Source organism: Notothenia rossii, assembly GCF_949606895.1.
Source record: "Notothenia rossii genome assembly, chromosome: 3".
Classification (NCBI taxonomy): domain Eukaryota; kingdom Metazoa; phylum Chordata; class Actinopteri; order Perciformes; family Nototheniidae; genus Notothenia; species Notothenia rossii.
The window spans coordinates 2,307,790-2,327,688 of record NC_136901.1 but is presented as its reverse complement, the minus strand read 5'-3'; the positions used below and the strand labels follow the sequence as shown (position 1 = coordinate 2,327,688).

General features: G+C 43.9%; 2 protein-coding genes across 7 annotated transcripts in view; one reads left to right on the top strand and one right to left on the bottom strand.

Moving 5' to 3' along the window:
* Positions 1–124: 124 nt before the first annotated feature.
* On the bottom strand, positions 125–16,923 carry bin1b (bridging integrator 1b). Of its 3 annotated transcripts, XM_079673086.1 has the most exons (15): positions 16,472–16,907; positions 11,201–11,281; positions 11,023–11,077; positions 10,680–10,774; positions 10,103–10,198; positions 9,920–10,027; positions 9,034–9,126; positions 7,601–7,686; positions 7,292–7,367; positions 6,963–7,018; positions 6,839–6,883; positions 4,888–4,930; positions 1,567–1,620; positions 1,380–1,481; positions 125–1,041 (listed from the first exon to the last, which is right to left on the bottom strand). In XM_079673086.1, the coding sequence occupies exons 1-15, from the start codon at positions 16,550–16,552 to the stop codon at positions 940–942; spliced, it is 1,173 nt and encodes a 390-aa protein (XP_079529212.1). In that variant the 5' UTR covers positions 16,553–16,907; the 3' UTR covers positions 125–939. The 3 variants fall into 3 exon arrangements, with proteins under 3 accessions (XP_079529212.1, XP_079529213.1, XP_079529214.1); XM_079673087.1 differs by lacking the exon at positions 6,839–6,883 and having other exon boundaries at positions 16,472–16,923; XM_079673088.1 differs by lacking the exon at positions 9,034–9,126 and having other exon boundaries at positions 16,472–16,894.
* Positions 16,924–17,452: 529 nt separating this feature from the next.
* nhej1 (nonhomologous end-joining factor 1) overlaps positions 17,453–19,899 on the top strand; it is an 11,950-nt gene continuing 9,503 nt past the window's right edge. For 2 of the 4 annotated variants that reach the window (XR_013806862.1, XM_079673090.1), the window contains exons 1-2: positions 17,453–17,531; positions 18,254–18,347. The gene's annotated coding sequence lies outside the window, so the exon portion shown is untranslated. The remainder of the gene's footprint in view (positions 17,532–18,253; positions 18,348–19,899) is intronic. The other 2 variants (XM_079673091.1, XM_079673089.1) reach the window with 2 other exon arrangements.

The following is a 19,899-nucleotide window of genomic DNA, read 5'->3' as shown; positions in this document are numbered from 1 at the left end:
TAGCTTCCCTACAGCAAGTGGTATGAGGTGTGAATGGAAGAATGACTCATAGTATGTAAAGAGATATTTAAATACAGTCCATTTCCCAAAAGGCACACAACACAAGACACTGAGACACCACACGTTGTTTTATTCATCTTTAATGACACTGACTTGATCCAATAAATGGTGCAACATTAACCACTTGGACTGATTCCTTATGTGTTAATCCCACAAAATGTAAAAATACAGTTTGCGTGGGGTTATCCGTTTTATCCATCAATGTAAAGATGATTCAAAAATCTAAATAAAAGTTGTTAGAAAATGTAAGCCACACTTTAAGTCATGTCTTCAAAATGGCCGGTAAAATAAATGAAAAACTAATGTTCCCTTTTGAATGTCCTACAAGAAACTGTAATAGATTTTGATAATGTTGTTTAAACCTGTGGCGTTCCCCAGGGCTCTGAGTTGGGTCATCTGCAGTTTTTTTCAATCTGAGCCACATTTCTTCCAGCAAAGCCACCTGTCATCACAATGTTACAAAATACATGACAATACAATCAAATGCTTCATCCAAGGAACTGTGAACATTTCTCATAACATATTTCTTTCCAAAACCCCGATGATGATACATAAAACATTTTGACATTCATTCAATACATTCATGACATGAGTTTTGTTTGATTTCAGCACATAAATAATTCAGGAAAGGGAATTAAAACAATATAATTTATTATATTAATTTAGAGGATTGCGCTTCATTGACCAAAAGGGAGTTGGGTTAATAAGTTATCTATGTTTTCATGAGACCGTAGCCATCTAGATGTGCTTGTATTTCAGAGCATTTGGAATCATGTACTGATACACTTTGCTGTGTAAACGCACATTTACTGACGTTTCAACTCAGTTCTATCTATAATTCTGAAGAGTTTGGGGCAAAGTACTTCTGCTGCATGAACCTCAAACCTTCTGAGTAAAGTTTTCAGGGAAAACACCTTTGATTGAAATATCTTTCTTCTGCAACCAGTGAGTCTCCTGCACACCCAGGAGCCAGCCGTCGTCCTGCAGGAACACCGAAAAACAAAACATGGATTTTTTTGTACGTTTTGACCCAAAAAAACGGTCTTTTCCTGAACCAAAACTACAAGATGTAATGCATACACATGACCAAGTACTTGTGTTTCAGGTCATAATGTCATGCACAACATTTAAAACTGTCGCAATTCTGTATGTGACAAAGTTGGGAATGATTATTATGCAATGTCCTTAAGAGTAGCTTCCTTTCAAATATAAATAATGAACTAACAAGTATACAAGTTTAAATGTTGCCATCATCATGATCGGTAGTTGCAAAAGTAGGAATAGATAAAGTGGAAGTGAAGAAAGTGTTTGTTATGGACCTGTTCGTCCGGGTTTTCAAATGCCAGAACCAGCACCGAGTCTCCCACCTTCAGCTCCAGCTCGTCGCCGTCAGTAGCAGCGTATTCATGCACCGCTTTCACCTGCAGCAGAAACACCCACAACCTCATTCAAAAGTGCACAGCATTAATTTATAATCCAAGTCAATGGAGCATTCAGTAATCTAACCTTGTAGATGAATCCTGGGGGGAGGTCTCCGTCCGAGCCATTGGTCACCGCGCTCTGTAGCAGAACATAACAGAAAGGTGCATTATTAAAGAGGATAAAGTATCATGTCGCAGTAGAGCCTCAGAAAAAAGAGGTGAACCGTAAAGAAAGGGTGTTTGTGACTTCTAGCGTTTGAGGGATCCTTGATTTCCAGGCTTTAACCTGTGGTGTTTTAAAGACCCCTGACCCTACCTTTCCTTCTTCTCCCCAGCCCCCCTGCACCGCTTTGGCACCATCGTTGTCCCAGTTTGGCTCGGTGTACGTCTGAGGGGCTCCAGCGTCTCCCCAGCTCTCCTTCACATCGGGGACTCCAGTGTCTCCCCAGTTGGGTTCAGTGTGTGTCTGAAGGACTCCAGCATCTCCCCAGCTCTCCTTCACATCGGGGACTCCAGTGTCTCCCCAGTTGGGTTCAGTGTGTGTCCGAAGGACTCCAGCATCTCCCCAGCTCTCCTTCACATCGGGGACTCCAGTGTCTCCCCAGTTGGGTTCAGTGTGTGTCTGAAGGACTCCAGCATCTCCCCAGCTCTCCTTCACATCGGGGACTCCAGTGTCTCCCCAGTTGGGTTCAGTGTGTGTCCGAAGGACTCCAGCATCTCCCCAGCTCTCCTTCACATCGGGGACCCCAGCGTCTCCCCAGTTGGGTTCAGTGTGTGTCTGAAGGACTCCAGCATCTCCCCAGCTCTCCTTCACATTGGGGACTCCAGCGTCTCCCCAGTTGGGTTTGGTGTGCGTCTGAGGGACTCCAGCGTCTCCCCAGCTCTCCTGCACAGGTTCTGCAGGGGTGAAGCTCTGGGCGGTTCCTACGTCTTCCCATCCTCCGTGAGTTTGTTCTGGGTGTCTGTGGTCATCGTGCTGGGGCTCTACAGCTGGCTGGGGCTCTACAGCTGGCTCGTCATGCTATAAACGGTCAGGGGGTCGTGGGGTATTGTGGAAGAGGATGGGAGTCGGAGCGTTGGGTTTTAAAAGGGTTTGATAAAGGAAAAGACCCGGGTGGTGGGGGTATCGTAAAGGACAGGAAGGAGGTTTTGAGGAGAAAGGTTGAAGCGTTATTTCTTCATCTGCAGACCTTTGCTTTTCATGATGATAGAATAATAAATAGAGCACATTTGTGGGCAGAATTGTGTGTCACTAGAAACTGAATTTAAGTTTTAATTTGCAGAAAACTTAAGTGTTTCTAAAGTTCATACTACTGCCCAACAGGATTTCTCCGCTCTGCTTACCCATAAGTCCGGTGACGGCGCCTTCGGAGCGGCAGTACGAGACAAAAACAACCAGTGAGATAAACGTGTGAGACCCTTCCATATTACTCGACTACCGCTTAGAACATCAATGTAGGAACACAGGAATAGGATGTTTCAAAAGAGTCCATTTTCAAAACTGTCCTCATTTTAGTAACGCAATCAATGAATCTGATCAGATAATGAGAATCATGCAAGACAAACATTTGCATGCAAAATGATCACACACACACACACACACACACACACACACACACACACACACACACACACACACACACACACACACACACACACACACACACACACACACACACACACACACACACACACACACACACACACACACACACACACACACACACACACACACACACACACACACACACACACTGTGTTTACATGCAGTTTAAAGTTGGGTCTGTGCACCATGTGTGAGAGGTAAAAGACTGTAGGGTCGTTGTTGTCGATTCTACTATTTAAACATGGTTTTAAATTAATATAATCAAAACTAAATCTAAAACTGTATGTAAACCCAGTGTTAGGCTCGGCTGACTTTCACCCACCTTGGGTGCTGTTAATGTGTCGGGCTGTAACACCTCCACATCCCAATCCAGCAGGTTCTCACACTGCTCCACACACACACACACAGGTTAGGGGGGGGTTACTATCGGGGTAAACAGTCTGCTGTAAGAGGTGGGAAGTAGTGGAGTAAAAATACTTAGTTACTGTACTTAAGTACATTCTTCTGGTATCAGTACTTTACAGGTAAATACCTGTACTTTCTACTTCTTACATGTTGAACTCAAATACCTGTACTTTCTACTTCTTACATGTTGAACTCAAATACCTGTACTTTCTACTTCTCTCATTTTCCAAACAGGCTGGTTCCTTTATTCTGAATGTGTGTTTGGTGCGTGATCATTATTATTTAGAGTCATTGCGTGCCTATTGATTTGAACACGATCCGTGTATCCATCACTTCCTGGTCTTCTCTAAAGAAGAGGGACCAATGAAAACGTTGTCATGTTGCCGTTGTTCAGCATGGAAACATTCATTAGCTAACAATGACATTATTGTTCTATTAATATAAAGGGAGGTCAGGTACTCTTTAAAACAGCTGCTAGTTATGGGTACTTTTTACTGAAGTACATTTCAAAGTTCTTTACTTTCACTTGAAGAAAGAAGTTTAGTCAGTACTTCTACTTTCACCAGAGCATGTTTAAACACGAGTATATGTACTTCTACTTGAGTACAGGATGTGTACTTCAGCCCTCTCTGATGTTACACATGGAGCTGCTGTGATGCAAGTCAAATGTCAGACTTGATCATTAAAGTATTATCGTATCGTGAACCGAAGTCTTTTCTCCTGCAGACGTCTGACCTGCTCTGACGGTGCGTTCGCTGGCGGCGCTTCTTCCTCCGTCATCTCAACGTGTTTCTGTCTGTGGTCGGGGGACGGCGTCATGCGGGGGGGCGGCCGAGAGGGGGGGGGGGCCGGCCTCTGCACCACCAGCAGGGGTCAAACGACGCCACACACACACACACACAACACACACACGAGCAAAACGCAGCCAGGGTGACAGATTAGTACACACACAGTGACGATCTAAAAATAGTGCCAAAGTAATCGACAAGTAAATAAATAACTTTTGTCTTAAATGAACGCAGAAAAGAACAATGTTTCTTTTCAAATATGACGGATTGAAGTGACTGTTCAGAGGGGAGGGGTCTTCCTCTTCATTGGTTTCCTAAATAAGTAGTGAGTGTTAACATCATTTCACCTGACAAAGTGTTAATGTCATGCATTTGTATTGAATGTGAGTTATACAAGTGATTTCATTCAGCAGCAGTCGAGTTAAACACAATCACAAAGGGTTTTATACACGAAAACATTCAGGCGAATGATCACAGATGAGTGAGGGGGTTCTTATAGAATGGCGACCAGTTGAAGAATGTGAACCGCTGCTCTAGATGCTTCCTTTTTATTCTTATATATAGGAATGAAAAAGACTCTAAGGTTGTCGTCTAGATGTGTTTCTACCTTTGGGGGTGGGCTGGCCGCTTCACTGTGGTTGACTTCCTCGCTGAAAGACAGAAGAAAGAGCATGAAAACACGGACAAAACATCAATAATATATGTGCTAATTATCCGTCTCGTTGTTCCTCAAAGACATGCCTTATTTATGGGGGGGGGGAATAAGTGAGCAGTATTATTATCTGCAGGGTATACATGATGTTATGAATGAAGACATGATGCAAGTCCTGCAGAGAGAGAGTTTGAGTAGAAAGAAATGATGACCACAGACAGTGAGGAGGGGAGTAGTAGTAGACCAAACTGAAATTCAAGCATGCTGTTCTCAGTGTTATCCACATGAGGGCGACAACGCTCTCCAAACCAACACATTCAGACACACCACAGACACACTGAGGAAAACACGTCCGACTGCAACCAGAAGCAACTTCCAGGGTCAAAGGTCAAGGCCCGCTGTTATGAAGAAGTAGTTTCTGATATTTCATGCATACTGCAGCTGCGTTACGTGCTAGAAGTCATCTCTCCCCTGACCTCTCCACCCTGCCTCCCACCTTTCCCCCTGCCCCATGGTCCTGGACTTTACCCCCCCCCAACACACACAAATACAACCTCATCCAGCACCAGTCACTTTTCTGCCCATCTCAGCTGATACTGCACTGAAACTGTACTTTGAACTTTTTTCTATTTTGCACAAAAAATACTTGCATTAATGTCAAATTCATGTTCTGTGGATTGTGTTTCTAAATATATTATTAACCAGCACTTATTAATACTATTGCTTTGTTGTATAGCCCGTTTATCTAGGCCCTTTTTGTCACGATCTGTCTGCGTTGTGTTTTTTCTTGATTAGATCTGTCCTTGGTTTCCTGTCTGTGTGTGTCCCCTCCTACCTGTTCCCTCCTACCTGTTCCCTCCTACCTGTTTACTTGATTGTGTTCACCTGGTGCCCCTGTGTTTTCTCCTCCCTCCTCACCTGTCTCTTGTTTCGTTGATTAGTCTTGTGTGTATTTAAGTTCTGTTTTTTCTGTCTGTCTTTGTTGGTTTCTTGTTTATCTGTGACTGTGTTCGCGGGGTGGTGTTCTGTTTGTCTGCGTTAAACCTTGAAATAAAGTCATTTTCTCGTTTCAATCTGCATTTGGGTCCTGCCTGTTTCACTCACCCTAACACTTTTTGTATCTTGTTTGATGTTCATATGTTACACTGTGGGACTGCGGGAAACGATATATCGAGATTTCTGTATGAATAACACATGGAGACATTTTGACAATGAAGCTGACTTTGACTTTGAATGAATGCACATCCTCATCAGGCTGCAACACGTGCACGAACTGGAAGCTGACAGGTTTACATCCCAGAGAAGGATTTGATCCGTCATCCTTCGACACCTGCTGGTTTGAAGTCTTACAAGAAGAGCAGTGACGCTAATGTTTGAGGTGAGGAGGAACACTGTGTAGGTGCAGGTGTATTTAAACTACACAAAGACATCAAACCAGAGAACATTTCAATTGGCTTTTAGATGAAAAGCTCACACTGTGCTCCGTTGCATTTCAATTTGAGTTTAAGAAAACGGCACACTTATTTATGCATATAGTACTTTAACTTAATTCTGTATGGATATATATCTTTCTATTGTTTTAAGATATACATGTACATATTTACAGTTTATTTAGTTGTATTGTGCAATGCCTTGAAAACCTGCTGTTGCTGCTCGAATTCATCCGTCTATAAAATAACCCTTAATAATAACTGCAGATTGATTCTAGTCGTTTAAAAGAGACTTAATAATATGATGTAGTCCTTTAAATGTAATTTCTCACACTTCATTTTTCCAGACAAATTCCCTGATACAAAAATAAATGGAATTTAAAATGCATAGCCTCGGAAAGGGTGGGTTTTAGTGGTTAGTGCTGCAAACGATCATTATTGCGTGTTCAAGGCGCTGCGTGCTCGTCCAGGGTTACCTCTTGGCACTCTCTTCTGTCGTCCCCGCTTCCCTGCCTCCCTTTCTGCAGTGAGGCGAGGAGCATTACTCTCAGTCATCCTAAACACTAGATCTGTGACATCTGATTTAAAAACTCCACTTACTTTATCTCCCGCTGCTCCTCCAGTTTGGTCATGATGTCGTTCAGGTTCTGGTTGAGCTGAGGAGGAGACAGTGGAGGAGACAGAGGAGGAGACAGTGGAGGAGACAGCGGAGGAGACAGAGGAGGAGACAGTGGGAGAGACAGTGGAGGAGACAGAGGAGGAGACAGTGGAGGAGACAGAGGAGGAGACAGTGGAGGAGACAGTGGAGGAGACAGAGGAGGAGACAGTGGAGGAGACAGAGGAGGAGACAGAGGAGGAGACCAGTTCATAAAACATAAATAAATATTGATTATTAATTTAATAAAACACACGAGAACAGTTTGTCTCACCTTTCCCATTTCCTTGTGAAACTTCTCCTGATGACCTGCCAGGCCCTGGAATGTGTTAACATAGACGCCAACACGACTGCACACACACACACACACACACACACACACACACACACACACACACACACACACACACACACACACACACACACACACACACACACACACACACACACACACACACACACACACACACACACACACACACACACACACACACCGTGAGATTTAAGCAAAAAAAATGTTTTGCATTTTTTTTCTTCAACTTTTTTATGTTATTATTTTTTTTTTTATAAGAATATAACTCACTTGTCAAACAACACAGGAAGCTCATCTTGTAACTCCACGTTCAGCTCCTCGAAAATCTTCTGAGATTTGCCCAGCTCCTCCTCCGCCTACACACACACACACACACACACACACACACACACACACACACACACACACACACACACACACACACACACACACACACACACACACACACACACACACACACACACACACACACACACACACACACACACACACACACACACACACACACACACACACACACACACACACACACAGTTAATAATACTAACATATAAGGACTGTGTAACACAGACAGTTTTTCACGAGCACACACACATGCAGACGAACCAATGCAGGGTTTAATAACTAGTCTGAATAGTCATGGAAATTAAACTAAAGGGTATTTTTAGGAAACAAAATCATTTTTAAATATTTGTTTGGATTGGGATCAGATTTAAAATAAGGCACATGGTCATTAGATAGAGATGATACAGGTGATAGATTAACGAGAAACTACATCTAACCGAGACGCAGATGCTTTGAGAATAACACACTTTGTGTGTTTGTGCAACCTTAAAGGTCCCATGTCATTTCCACTGATCATATTCCATTGTTGAGGTCGACTAGAATAGATTTATATTGTTCAATGTTCCAAACTCGCATTGGTTTCTCATACAGCATCTCTGTATAGTCTGTGTATTCACTCTCTGTCCTACACGGCTTGTTGGAGCTCCTGCCCCCCTCCCTATGAGCCCAGTGGTCGTCTGCGAGACAGCGAGACACAGCGAAATCCAGCCCGAACACAAACACCCGCAGCCTGGCTGGGAGTCGGTGTGTGTGCTCACACACAAACTCACAGCCTCGCCGCGTCTCGCCGTCTCAAGGAGGAGAAATCGGTGGAGCTGCAGCTGAGAAAAGATTGAGTGTGTGTGTGTGAGGAAGTTCCTCACACACACACACTCAATCTTTTCTAAACGTAACGGCTCCACCGATTGGTCCATTTGGGTATGGGCACGTCACTGTGCGCAGGAAGAAAAAGAGAAATGTCCAACGAGGCGTTCTGGGGCAGACAGGTCTTCTCTGTGTTAGAGCGTTACTCCCTACAGGGTGTACTCTGAGGGTTTGTGACTCTGCAGACCGTTCACATGCAGAAGCTACAGAACACAAGGGGACGGGTCAGAACCAGAACAGCATGACATGGGCCCTTTAAGCTGCAGAAATTATGAGTATTGCTACCCAGTGTATTTATAACATAACTCCACCTTCACCAAGTTCAGCATTGAAGAGATGAACTGATGAATAAATCAATAATCTTAATTAATAAAAAGCAATGCATTGAATGGCCTGAGATGCTAGTCTAGTTAAAAACGGCACAATCTAATAGCTAATTCCTATATTTGTACAAACGCTTTTTTGGGTGAGGGGGGAGTCAGGTTTAGGGTCACCTGGTTGAAGGAGAGGTTAGTCTGAGCCACCTGGTGGGCTGAAATCAAAACCTGAGCCCAGCCGGGAGCCGCCTTCTCCAACAGGGCTGCTGGCTAACACACACACACACACACACACACACACACACACACACACACACACACACACACACACACACACACACACACACACACACACACACACACACACACACACACACACACACACACACACACACACACACACACACACACACACACACACACACACACACACGCCATGCACGAAAAGAAAGAAGAACAGCAAACGATTCAAGACCGGCACAAATGTGTTAATGAGCATTCAGTTTGAATAGACAGCGAGGGTTAATTCACACACGAGTTAAAGGAATGATCTGTGCTCCTTCGTCCAGTTCAAGGCGTGCTTTTTAGACAAAAGCAAACGATTCAAAACATGCAATGGACTTTAAATGCAGAAGGGATTCAAATGCATCCGTTTAACTGGACGAATAAGATTCAGATTAGACTTCAGACTCTTTGAAAACGGATATTTAAGATGTTGATGCCACAATTTACTTCAATCAACATCTTTATTAATATTCCTTTAAATAGATGCAGACACTTAAGGCGGTATGAATTGTTCAATGAAATGATAAAGTCATACTGCCTTTTTTTACTTTAAGCAGCAGAACAAACACACACACATTGCCAACAGAGACCTTAATTCATCAGTACACACACACACACACACACACACACACACACACACACACACACACACACACACACACACACACACACACACACACACACACACACACACACACACACACACACACACACACACACACACACACACACACACACACACACACACACACACACACACACACACACACACACACACCTTGGCGATCTTGGCCTCGTCCTTCTTCTTCCCTTTCTGTAAGGAGCTGAAGTGATGCCTGGCGCTGTCGAAGTCCACCATCTTCCTGTCGCGCTTCGCTATGCGAGCCTGCAGACAACAGCGTCGTGTTTTATTGTGAAAGGAATAACAAAATGCAGAAAGGATGCAGGAACACTAACACACCTTGATGTCAGGGAACTGAGTCAGGTACGAGTCCAGGGTGTTCAGAGATTTGTCCGTGATGTTCTGGTGGTAATCCAACCACAGAGTGTCTGTGTCCTGGAAAACAAATATAGGTTTCAATCCTAAAATAAGGATCTCTTGGTAGTTTAAAGTATTCTCTACTTCCTCTACTGCTGAGCTAATCCAGAGTTTCCCACTGAGAGGATAGCCTTTCAGAATAAAGCTCGCTGCGGGAAACTTTCTATGTTTTACCTCCAAGTTATTGTCCATCTCCTTCTCTATCATCTCCTTCAGGGTGCAAGGACACACGCATGCAGTTAGGAGAGAGAGAAGGAGTAAGGAGAGAGAGAGAAGGAGTTAGCAGGAGGAGAAGGAAAGGACAGCCTGAAGGAAACCATGCACTTTGATTCTTCTTGAAGAATAAATACAATTACATATGAAAGAATCAGGAAATATCAAGAGGAATACAAACACAATACCTGAATGATTAAATACAAGAACAAACATAAATATTATTATTTTATATTTTGTAAACCCGTCTTTATATTTCCACATTTATTGGGACGTGTTTTCTCACCTCTGTCAGCGCGTCCATCTCTTCCTTTCCAAACCAGTCGGGTTCGTACATCTCAGCGAGGCAATCCTGCAGCCGCCGGGACGCATCGTGCATCGCTGAAACACACACACACACACACACACACACACACACACACACACACACACACACACACACACACACACACACACACACACACACACACACACACACACGCACACACGCACACGCGCACACACACACACACACACACACACGCACACACGCACATTTGTTGCATTAGTGGCAGGTAAAAGAATGTCAGGCTTCTTAAGATATAATGTTATGTCAGATTATTACACAGAAGGCTCATCCCCTGACTCACTTTTCACCGCTAACAGGTACGCTTTCATGTCTTTCTGCAGTTTGCCGCCTTCTATCTGCAGAGCAAACACAGAGGAGGGAACAAAGCATCACATAAAGTCATTGAAACTGAAACCGGGCTTCAAATGTCTCTAAATATTTAGATATAAGAAATGTGTGTTTATGAAACGTCTCCTGACCATCTGCTTGTTGAAGTTGGACACCATCTCCTCAAAGGCAACGTCTCGGGTCTCGTCTGCTTTGCCGAGCTTCTGCATAACCTGCAGAAACAGAAAAACACAATCATTACATCATATATAAATCTAAATATATTATGGTGACAATAAAGCAGGTCTCATTTCATTCATGGGGCTTTGTGCGGATCTATAACGAGAGACATGCAGCTATTTCCAGACCGACTGCCATGTCTCCTCCACGTCTACCAGCTGTGTGTGTGTGTGTGTGTGTGTGTGTGTGTGTGTGTGTGTGTGTGTGTGTGTGTGTGTGTGTGTGTGTGTGTGTGTGTGTGTGTGTGTGTGTGTGTGTGTGTGTGGAATAGTGGTATAGTAAACTGTGTTTCCGAGACAGGAGGTGAAGCAGGGTTTATAGAAAGAGGAGAAATCAAAACGTTTGTTTTGTTGTTAGTACAAGGTCACCGGCTAATCTGAGCTGCACCCAGCACCACCTGCTGCTTAATCCTGTGACAGAAACACAGATACACAAATACAGATACACGGAGCAGCAACATGAGGAAGGGGATTTCCCCGCTTCTGCAACACACACACACACACACACACACACACACACACACACACACACACACACACACACACACACACACACACACACACACACACACACTTTATATCAAACACTGTCTGTGTGCAGCTACATGTACCTTAAGTATTATTAGAGTAGTATTCACATACACACACACCTGCTCTCTCACACACACACACACACACACACACACACACACACACACACACACACACACACACACACACACACACACACACACACACACACACACACACACACACACACACACACACACACACACACACAATATCAAACACTGTCTGTGTGCAGCTACATGTACCTTAAGTATTATTAGAGTAGTATTCACATACACACACACCTGCTCTCTCACACACACACACACACACACACACACACACACACACACACACACACACACACACACACACACACACACACACACACACACACACACACACACACACAATATCAAACACTGTCTGTGTGCAGCTACATGTACCTTAAGTATTATTAGAGTAGTATTCACATACACACACACCTGCTCTCACACACACACACACACACACACACACACACACACACACACACACACACACACACACACACACACACACACACACACACACACACACACACACACACACAATATCAAACACTGTCTGTGTGCAGCTACATGTACCTTAAGTATTATTAGAGTAGTATTCACATACACACACACCTGCTCTCTCACACACACACGCACCTGCTCACACACACACACACACACACACACACACACACACACACACACACACACACACACACACACACACACACACACACACACACACACACACACACACACACTGAAGTCTTATAACACCTCACACATCCTGCACTACAGTCAGATTTACAGAAGCACTAATCAACATATAACCAGCTATTTGTCCACACCACTACACACTGTTGTGTAAAAGAGTGTATGTGGTCGGCTTTCAGGGTAAACTCAGGTGTAATGAGACATACTGGAACCTACCAGTGTGTGTGTGTGTGTGTGTGTGTGTGTGTGTGTGTGTGTGTGAGTGTGTGTGTTCCCAGCCACCCGCCAACCGTCGGTGTTCAGTTTCAAACCCCCCCAAAATACACACACAGGCAGTTTGTGGGTATTAAGAGAGTTGAGAAGGAGGCTATAGATAGATATACACACACACACACACACACACACACACACACACACACACACACACACACACACACACACACACACACACACACACACACACACACACACACACACACACACACGGGGACAGGTGTGCAGGCCATGCATAGTGACTTGGAGGTTTGATAACTTCCAAGTCACCATGAGATGGATCTGTGATTTCTCATTGTTTAGCGTCGGGGTCTTTCCTCTCCGACTCCCTAAAGGGCAGATCCTCATCCGGATTCCACCCTGGGGGATTTTTCCCAGCATGCTCTGCGGCACAGCTGAGCGGGTGACATTACATCACAATGACAACTACGGTCAGCTGGCCTGAGTCACATTTTCACTCAAGGTGAAACCAAACTTTCAAATTCTACACACTTCACCAGTAGCTACATCACTACGTAACACTGGCACTTCTATTGGCCAGCGCTCCAACACATTGTACGTGATAAGCTAAGGGGGCGGGACATCTCTAAGCGCTTGACCAATGACAACAGAGCCGGCCAGCTAGCCAATCAGAGCAGCTCTTGTTTCAGACAGAGGGTGAAAAGAGGTGCTGCAGCACAAGCAGGAGAACAATAAAGAGCTTTTTGAACATTAAAGCAGGGAGACAGCAGAGACATACTAATACGGTCCCATCCTACTCCTCTTGCTCCTCCTCCTCCTCCTCCTCTTGCTCCTCCTCCTCCTCCTCCTCTTCCTCACAGGGAAGATGATACTCTGACCTTCCTCTCTACTCCTCAGTATCGCCTGAAACTCCGTCACACGTCGGAGTAACATTCAAACTTTTTCTACTTTCTGCAGGAGGATTTCCTCACGATAAAAATGCATGACAGATATAATCTCAAATATATTCTCATATATTTCAGGACACAAAATGAGTTTCAGAGATTTAAAGTGCATTAATCCAACCATTTTGACTTGATTATTGACCTTTGATGCTTCGATTTAGGATGGACCGTTATGGAGTGGCACAGCCTTTAAAAGCTGCTAAACTAACCCGTTATGAATCACTTTCCTAATCCATATAGTCTGAAAATGTAGAATTCTGGATCAGCTTTGGGTTCTTTTAGTACAGATTGATGCTTATACTTTTTGACTTCTACTTGCATGCAGCACTTTGACTTCTGCGCTGTGGTATTTGTACTTTCACTGAAGTAACAGATCGGAGTTCTGCAGCAGCAAAGCACCAACGATCGGGCCGTGCACACACAGTCCTCTTCACACTGTAATACACCAAGTAGATGTCCATTCATAAAAACAGCACACGACCCACAACGCTGCTTTATGAACTTGTGTTGCCTTTTTTAAATAATCTCTGACACAGACAACTTCGCCGTCTCTGATTGGCTGCTGTTCCTGATATTTTCTTGCTCAAAATAAACACGTTTGGTTTGTTTACATGTGAAGCGTTGGTCCTGTTTCCTGCAGGGATCTGATCGGAGTCGTGTTCAGGCTTCATGGCACAGAAGCACGACAAGTCTTCATCAGAAAGACACGCGTTTATTCTACAAGTGTGATTATTAAAAGGTTTCTATGAATAGAGAGTACAGGAACGAAGGTGATATGGATAGTTGTGTATTATTTAAGAAGAGGAAGTGACAGTATTTATGTGAGATCAGGTGTTTTCCTACTTCCTGTTGAAACTGGAAACGACACAATACTTATAGTAACACATATTGATTATGAAAATACACATAATGCACTTTAACTTATGATAACACTTGTATACTTCAGTTTGAATGCATGACGTTTACTCGTAACAACAAAGATTTGATTGATAGAAGTCTATAAGAAAATCAGCTTGCTTCTTTGATTTATAACCCAAGTCAACATTTCCTTTGCTTAACTGCTTCTCAAATCCATCAAACTACTTAGTTTAAAGAAGTTATCATGCATTAAAAGTAATATAAGTACCCAGGTATCTTAGGAAAGGTGTTTCAGAGTCAGATTGCATAGAAGTCTTTGAGAGATGTGGCCTATTTCTCACTTGATTTAGTCAGTCCACACTCTCCTGATGAGCGTATGATCTCTATCTCTAGTGTCAAGTCTTCTTCAACACAGCATGATGATGGGTTAATAAAACATGGAGTAAAAACACAATATATTACAAATATGTCGCCCAACTCTGTTTGCAGTGCTTGAGTTAAAGGCACTTTAAAAAGAGGCCGACTGTAGGAAGTGTGCATTTAAACTTCAGGAGGGTTTGAGTTATGTGCAGCTGCTGCGAGGAGGCATGACAGTTAGAGTTACAGACATCCAACAGCAGCATGCAGCCAGGAGTCCTTCTGCACACAGACAGCACGAACTGAAGCATAAAACACAAAGAAAGTGAACAATAAGAGTTTGAAAGTGTGACTGACGGCACAGGCTGCGGTGATTAGAGAGTAAAACCTCCACAGGCTTACACAGCGGTGATTAGGACGGACCATAATAACTCAGAGACAGAGAGCTGGCCTCAGGTTGCATTCTGTCTCTTCTATATAATAACGTTTGTATCCTACTTTTCTACTCTGGAGTTAAGGATGCATTAAATGAGACAAAACGAGCTCGAAGTCCCTCAAACTGTTAGATACTTGTTCTACTTTTATTGCCAGAATAAATCGTTAAACTTTGTATTTCTATGGATTTGAGAATTAGGAAACGCAGTATTGTTAGTTCCTTCTCCAACTGTTGATTCTCTACTATTCTTAACACTGCACTTTGACTCAAAGCGGACTGTCTGAGTGACATAAGGGACTTATTTTGTTCCTGAATGGTCGTAGTACAACAAGTGTCCATAACTGATTTGAATATCATAACATGTCAATCCTCTAAGTTTATGACATTACAAAGTACTTCCTGCACAATCCCTTTTTAACAATTTACCCCTAAAAAACTATGTTGGTTATTAATTTATACAAAATATTCACAAGGTGGCACAAGATCCTTTAATTTAACCACCATACCACCTTTACATGTTTGAGTCGACACCAGATTTCAGTGTAATCAAAGGGCAATTTAAATATACCAACAAAGTAAGGGGGTACATTGGGTTTGGATTAAAGGGGCTTTGAGAGGTAGAAACCCCTTAAATATACCACATAGTTTTAAAGCTATTTTTATTTTTACCTTAACTGTAGAATGAAGCCCCTTTAACATATAAGGTTGACTTTTAAGGGTTTTAAATGCATACTTAACTCATGCACATTCAGGGTGCTTGTGTCACAGGGTAGACCCCAGAAGTCTATTAAAGCTGTATAGGGGTTTTACCTCTTGTGATATGTTACAATGCATGGGGAACATTCGAGATGGCACTCTTAAACTTTAAAGTAACCCAGAAAAACACGTGAATATATCGCAGTCTTATTATAGGGAGCAGACTCAGAGGTGGGTAAATGTCACATGAGGGTTCCAGGTAAAGGTTACTTTAGAAAAGGCATGACCATTATCTGTTTAAATGAGTGGTATTGGGAGGTACAAAGTTGCGGATTATGTTTCACGGGCGGACATGGCGTCCTACCTTCTCCTGCGCTCTGGTGAGCCTCTTCTGGACGTTGATGGCCAGTTTCCCGGCCGTGACCCCTTTCCCCATCTCGGCCATGTCTCGCAGCGTGGAGGGCTCCCCGGCGGTGTCACAACCAGCGAAGAAGAAGAGAGACAGAGGGGGGGGGGAGTCGTTGAAGGAGACCCTACTCTGGAAACCGACGGTGCGTAAAACCCCTCCGGAGCGACACTTGGCTCACTGCGCGTAATTCTAATCCCAGGGACAGCGTTTTAAAGGTGCAATGCGTAATTTAATCCGGTTTATGTGTGACAAAACAACAGAAAACTAGTGGCTGGAGCTTGGTAGTCAGAGCAGAGGTGCAGATTCAGAAATCGACCTGTTCTCGGCTCTCACTGTTAATTGATGCAGACTCGATATGGAGAGATATTAAGTTTCCTCAGTCATCCTCTTAAAGGCGCAGCAGGTTGGTATTATTAGCAGGCATCTGTTGCAGACATGCAACTGGTGTGTTGCTGCTTTTACACAAGGCCTTATTTATGCACACAGAGTCAGAAGTGAGGGCTAAATCAGTCCCACCCCCCCATAGAGACACATTCATCAGCTGCACACACACATACACTGACAGACAGAAGGCGTCACCTGCTTTGCAATTAGAGAACCGGTAGATGTCAGTCACGGTGCGTTCATGTGTCAGCAGCAGGCAGCCTATAATCAATAATTAAGAACCTAATGAAGTTCTGACACACAGCTTAGCTTTTAATTGTTGTATAATATTGTACAACTTGATCCTTTGGGACTGTGCATGAAGCCATTATTGCATTTTGAAAATTGCTTCGAAAAACTCAAGCTTTATTTGAAATAAAGAAAGTCAGTTACTACAAAAAGATCCATTAACACATAAAGATGGTATTCAGATGTGTAGATTTGTTCTACATGTTTAATTATTTCCTTTTTATTTAATTGTGTATTATTAATATAAGCGGAACCTTTGAAACACGCTGTGGTTTAACTTCGGACCTAAAATCCCGAACTGTCAACAGGAAGTGGTGGAGGAGCTGAAGCTCTTTCTGGAAATGTTGGTAGTTTTAAAATACTAAATCTCTTCTTTGAGTTCTTTAACATGTCTCAAACGTTTTATAATCTGCTGTGGGATAACTATAACTGAGCTACATGTAATTACGTTTGACAAAAACAAATATAAAGCAGAACAACAGCGTTAGTTAGCTTCATTTGGCTAACATAGCTAGCAAACTAGCTCTATTGAAGAAAGAAAGTGGCAGTTTTTGCATTAAATACGGTCTGTGATGTTAGCGAAATGGTCGCCGAATTAAAGAAAACCCTCTATTAAACACTCACAGTTCATTATAATAAGATAAAACATGTTTATGTTTGCTAATGAGTACGGAAACCTTAAAATCAGAGGTTTCTGAATAGTGTTTGGTGTGCTCCTTCTGTCTCGAATTAGCTTCTGGCCGCTTTTTGCAATACATATTTCTAGGTAAATGCTCACCGAATCTAATCTAAGAGTAGCTTGCTATGAGTTAGACAAGGTTAAGATTACATACATTATATATATAAAAAAGCAAAGGTAGCTTAAATCCAGAGTTTTGTGAATGGAGTCTGGTGTGTTCCGGACAACATCCCCTCCCAACCGCTGGAATCCGTGTCAAGCTTTTTCTGGCTGCACATTTCACTCATAAAGTCCCTGATTTGGTACTTTTGCGATTTCCTAAGTGGCATGAGTCAACCTCTGTGTTTCACTGACGAGAAATACCTCGTTTTGTTCCCTGAAAACAGTCCCATTACAGACCAGAGGAGAGTGAAGGTGGTGATTATGCGGCCAGCAGCTCGGCTTTAACACACCTCAGACTTTGGGGAGCATTCCTGGGAGGTGAGTGATTAAGAAAACAGTTTGATACAAAAGTAAATGACCCCTTATTTTTATTTGGGGTGTGTGGTTGTTCATTGGCATCCACTTCCAGGAACAGTGTCACAAACATTCAGGAGCTATTGGTGAACCCAAATAGTTAAAGATACTATTACACATTGTCAGAGAATCATTCTGTATACATGTACAGGTATGTATACATACCTTTCGCCCTCTGACGCAGCTGACCAGCCTTGAGCAGCCGCTATCTCCCTTAAGGAGGGGCTGCCCTAGCATGTTTTTTGATGTTACCAGTTTGTGACCGGGCAGCTCTCGGTCAGAGATAGTTATTGTTGTGGGACACCTGGAACACATCCTTCTCGGGGTGTAGATGACCTCGAGCCATAAGCGGGGTGATTCAGTGTCCTCAGCTGTTTAGTCTATCTATTGAAGAATGTTGATTATTCTCTCAGAACTGGTTAAAACCTGGAGCTACAGGAGGGTTCATCTCTACCGTGTGCTCAGACCGTCCCCGTGACATGTCTTGTGAATTCTCCGGCCGAAGCTCCAAATAAACCGTCAGTGTTTTTCATCAGAGCTCCAGCTCTCCTCGTGTCTCTCTGAGTCCTGACTCCATCAGAGCTCCAGCTCTCCTCGTGTCTCTCTGAGTCCTGACTCCATCAGAGCTCCAGCTCTCCTCGTGTCTCTCTGAGTCCTGACTCCATCAGAGCTCCAGCTCTCCTCGTGTCTCTCTGAGTCCTGACTCCATCAGAGCTCCAGCTCTCCTCGTGTCTCTCCGAGTCCTGACTCCATCAGAGCTCCAGCTCTCCTCGTGTCTCTCTGAGTCCTGACTCCATCAAAGCTCCAGCTCTCCTCGTGTCTCTCTGAGTCCTGACTCCATCAGAGCTCCAGCTCTCCTCGTGTCTCTCTGAGTCCTGACTCCATCAGAGCTCCAGCTCTCCTCGTGTCTCTCTGAGTCCTGACTCCATCAGAGCTCCAGTTCTCCTCGTGTCTCTCTGAGTCCTGACTCCATCAGAGCTCCAGCTCTCCCCGTGTCTCTGACTCCTGACTCCATCAGAGCTCCAGCTCTCCTCGTGTCTCTCTGAGTCCTGACTCCATCAGAGCTCCAGCTCTCCTTGTGTCTCTGAGTCCTGACTCCATCAGAGCTCCAGCTCTCCTCGTCTCTCTGAGTCCTGACTCCATCAGAGCTCCAGCTCTCCTTGTGTCTCTGAGTCCTGACTACATCAGAGCTCCAGCTCTCCTCGTGTCTCTGAGTCCTGACTCCATCAGAGCTCCAGCTCTCCTCGTGTCTCTCTGAGTCCTGACTCCATCAGAGCTCCAGCTCTCCTCGTCTCTCTGAGTCCTGACTCCATCAGAGCTCCAGCTCTCCTCGTGTCTCTCTGAGTCCTGACTCCATCAAAGCTCCAGCTCTCCTCGTGTCTCTCTGAGTCCTGACTCCATCCGAGCTCCAGCTCTCCTCGTGTCTCTCTGAGTCCTGACTCCATCAGAGCTCCAGCTCTCCTCGTGTCTCTCTGAGTCCTGACTCCATCAGAGCTCCAGCTCTCCTCGTGTCTCT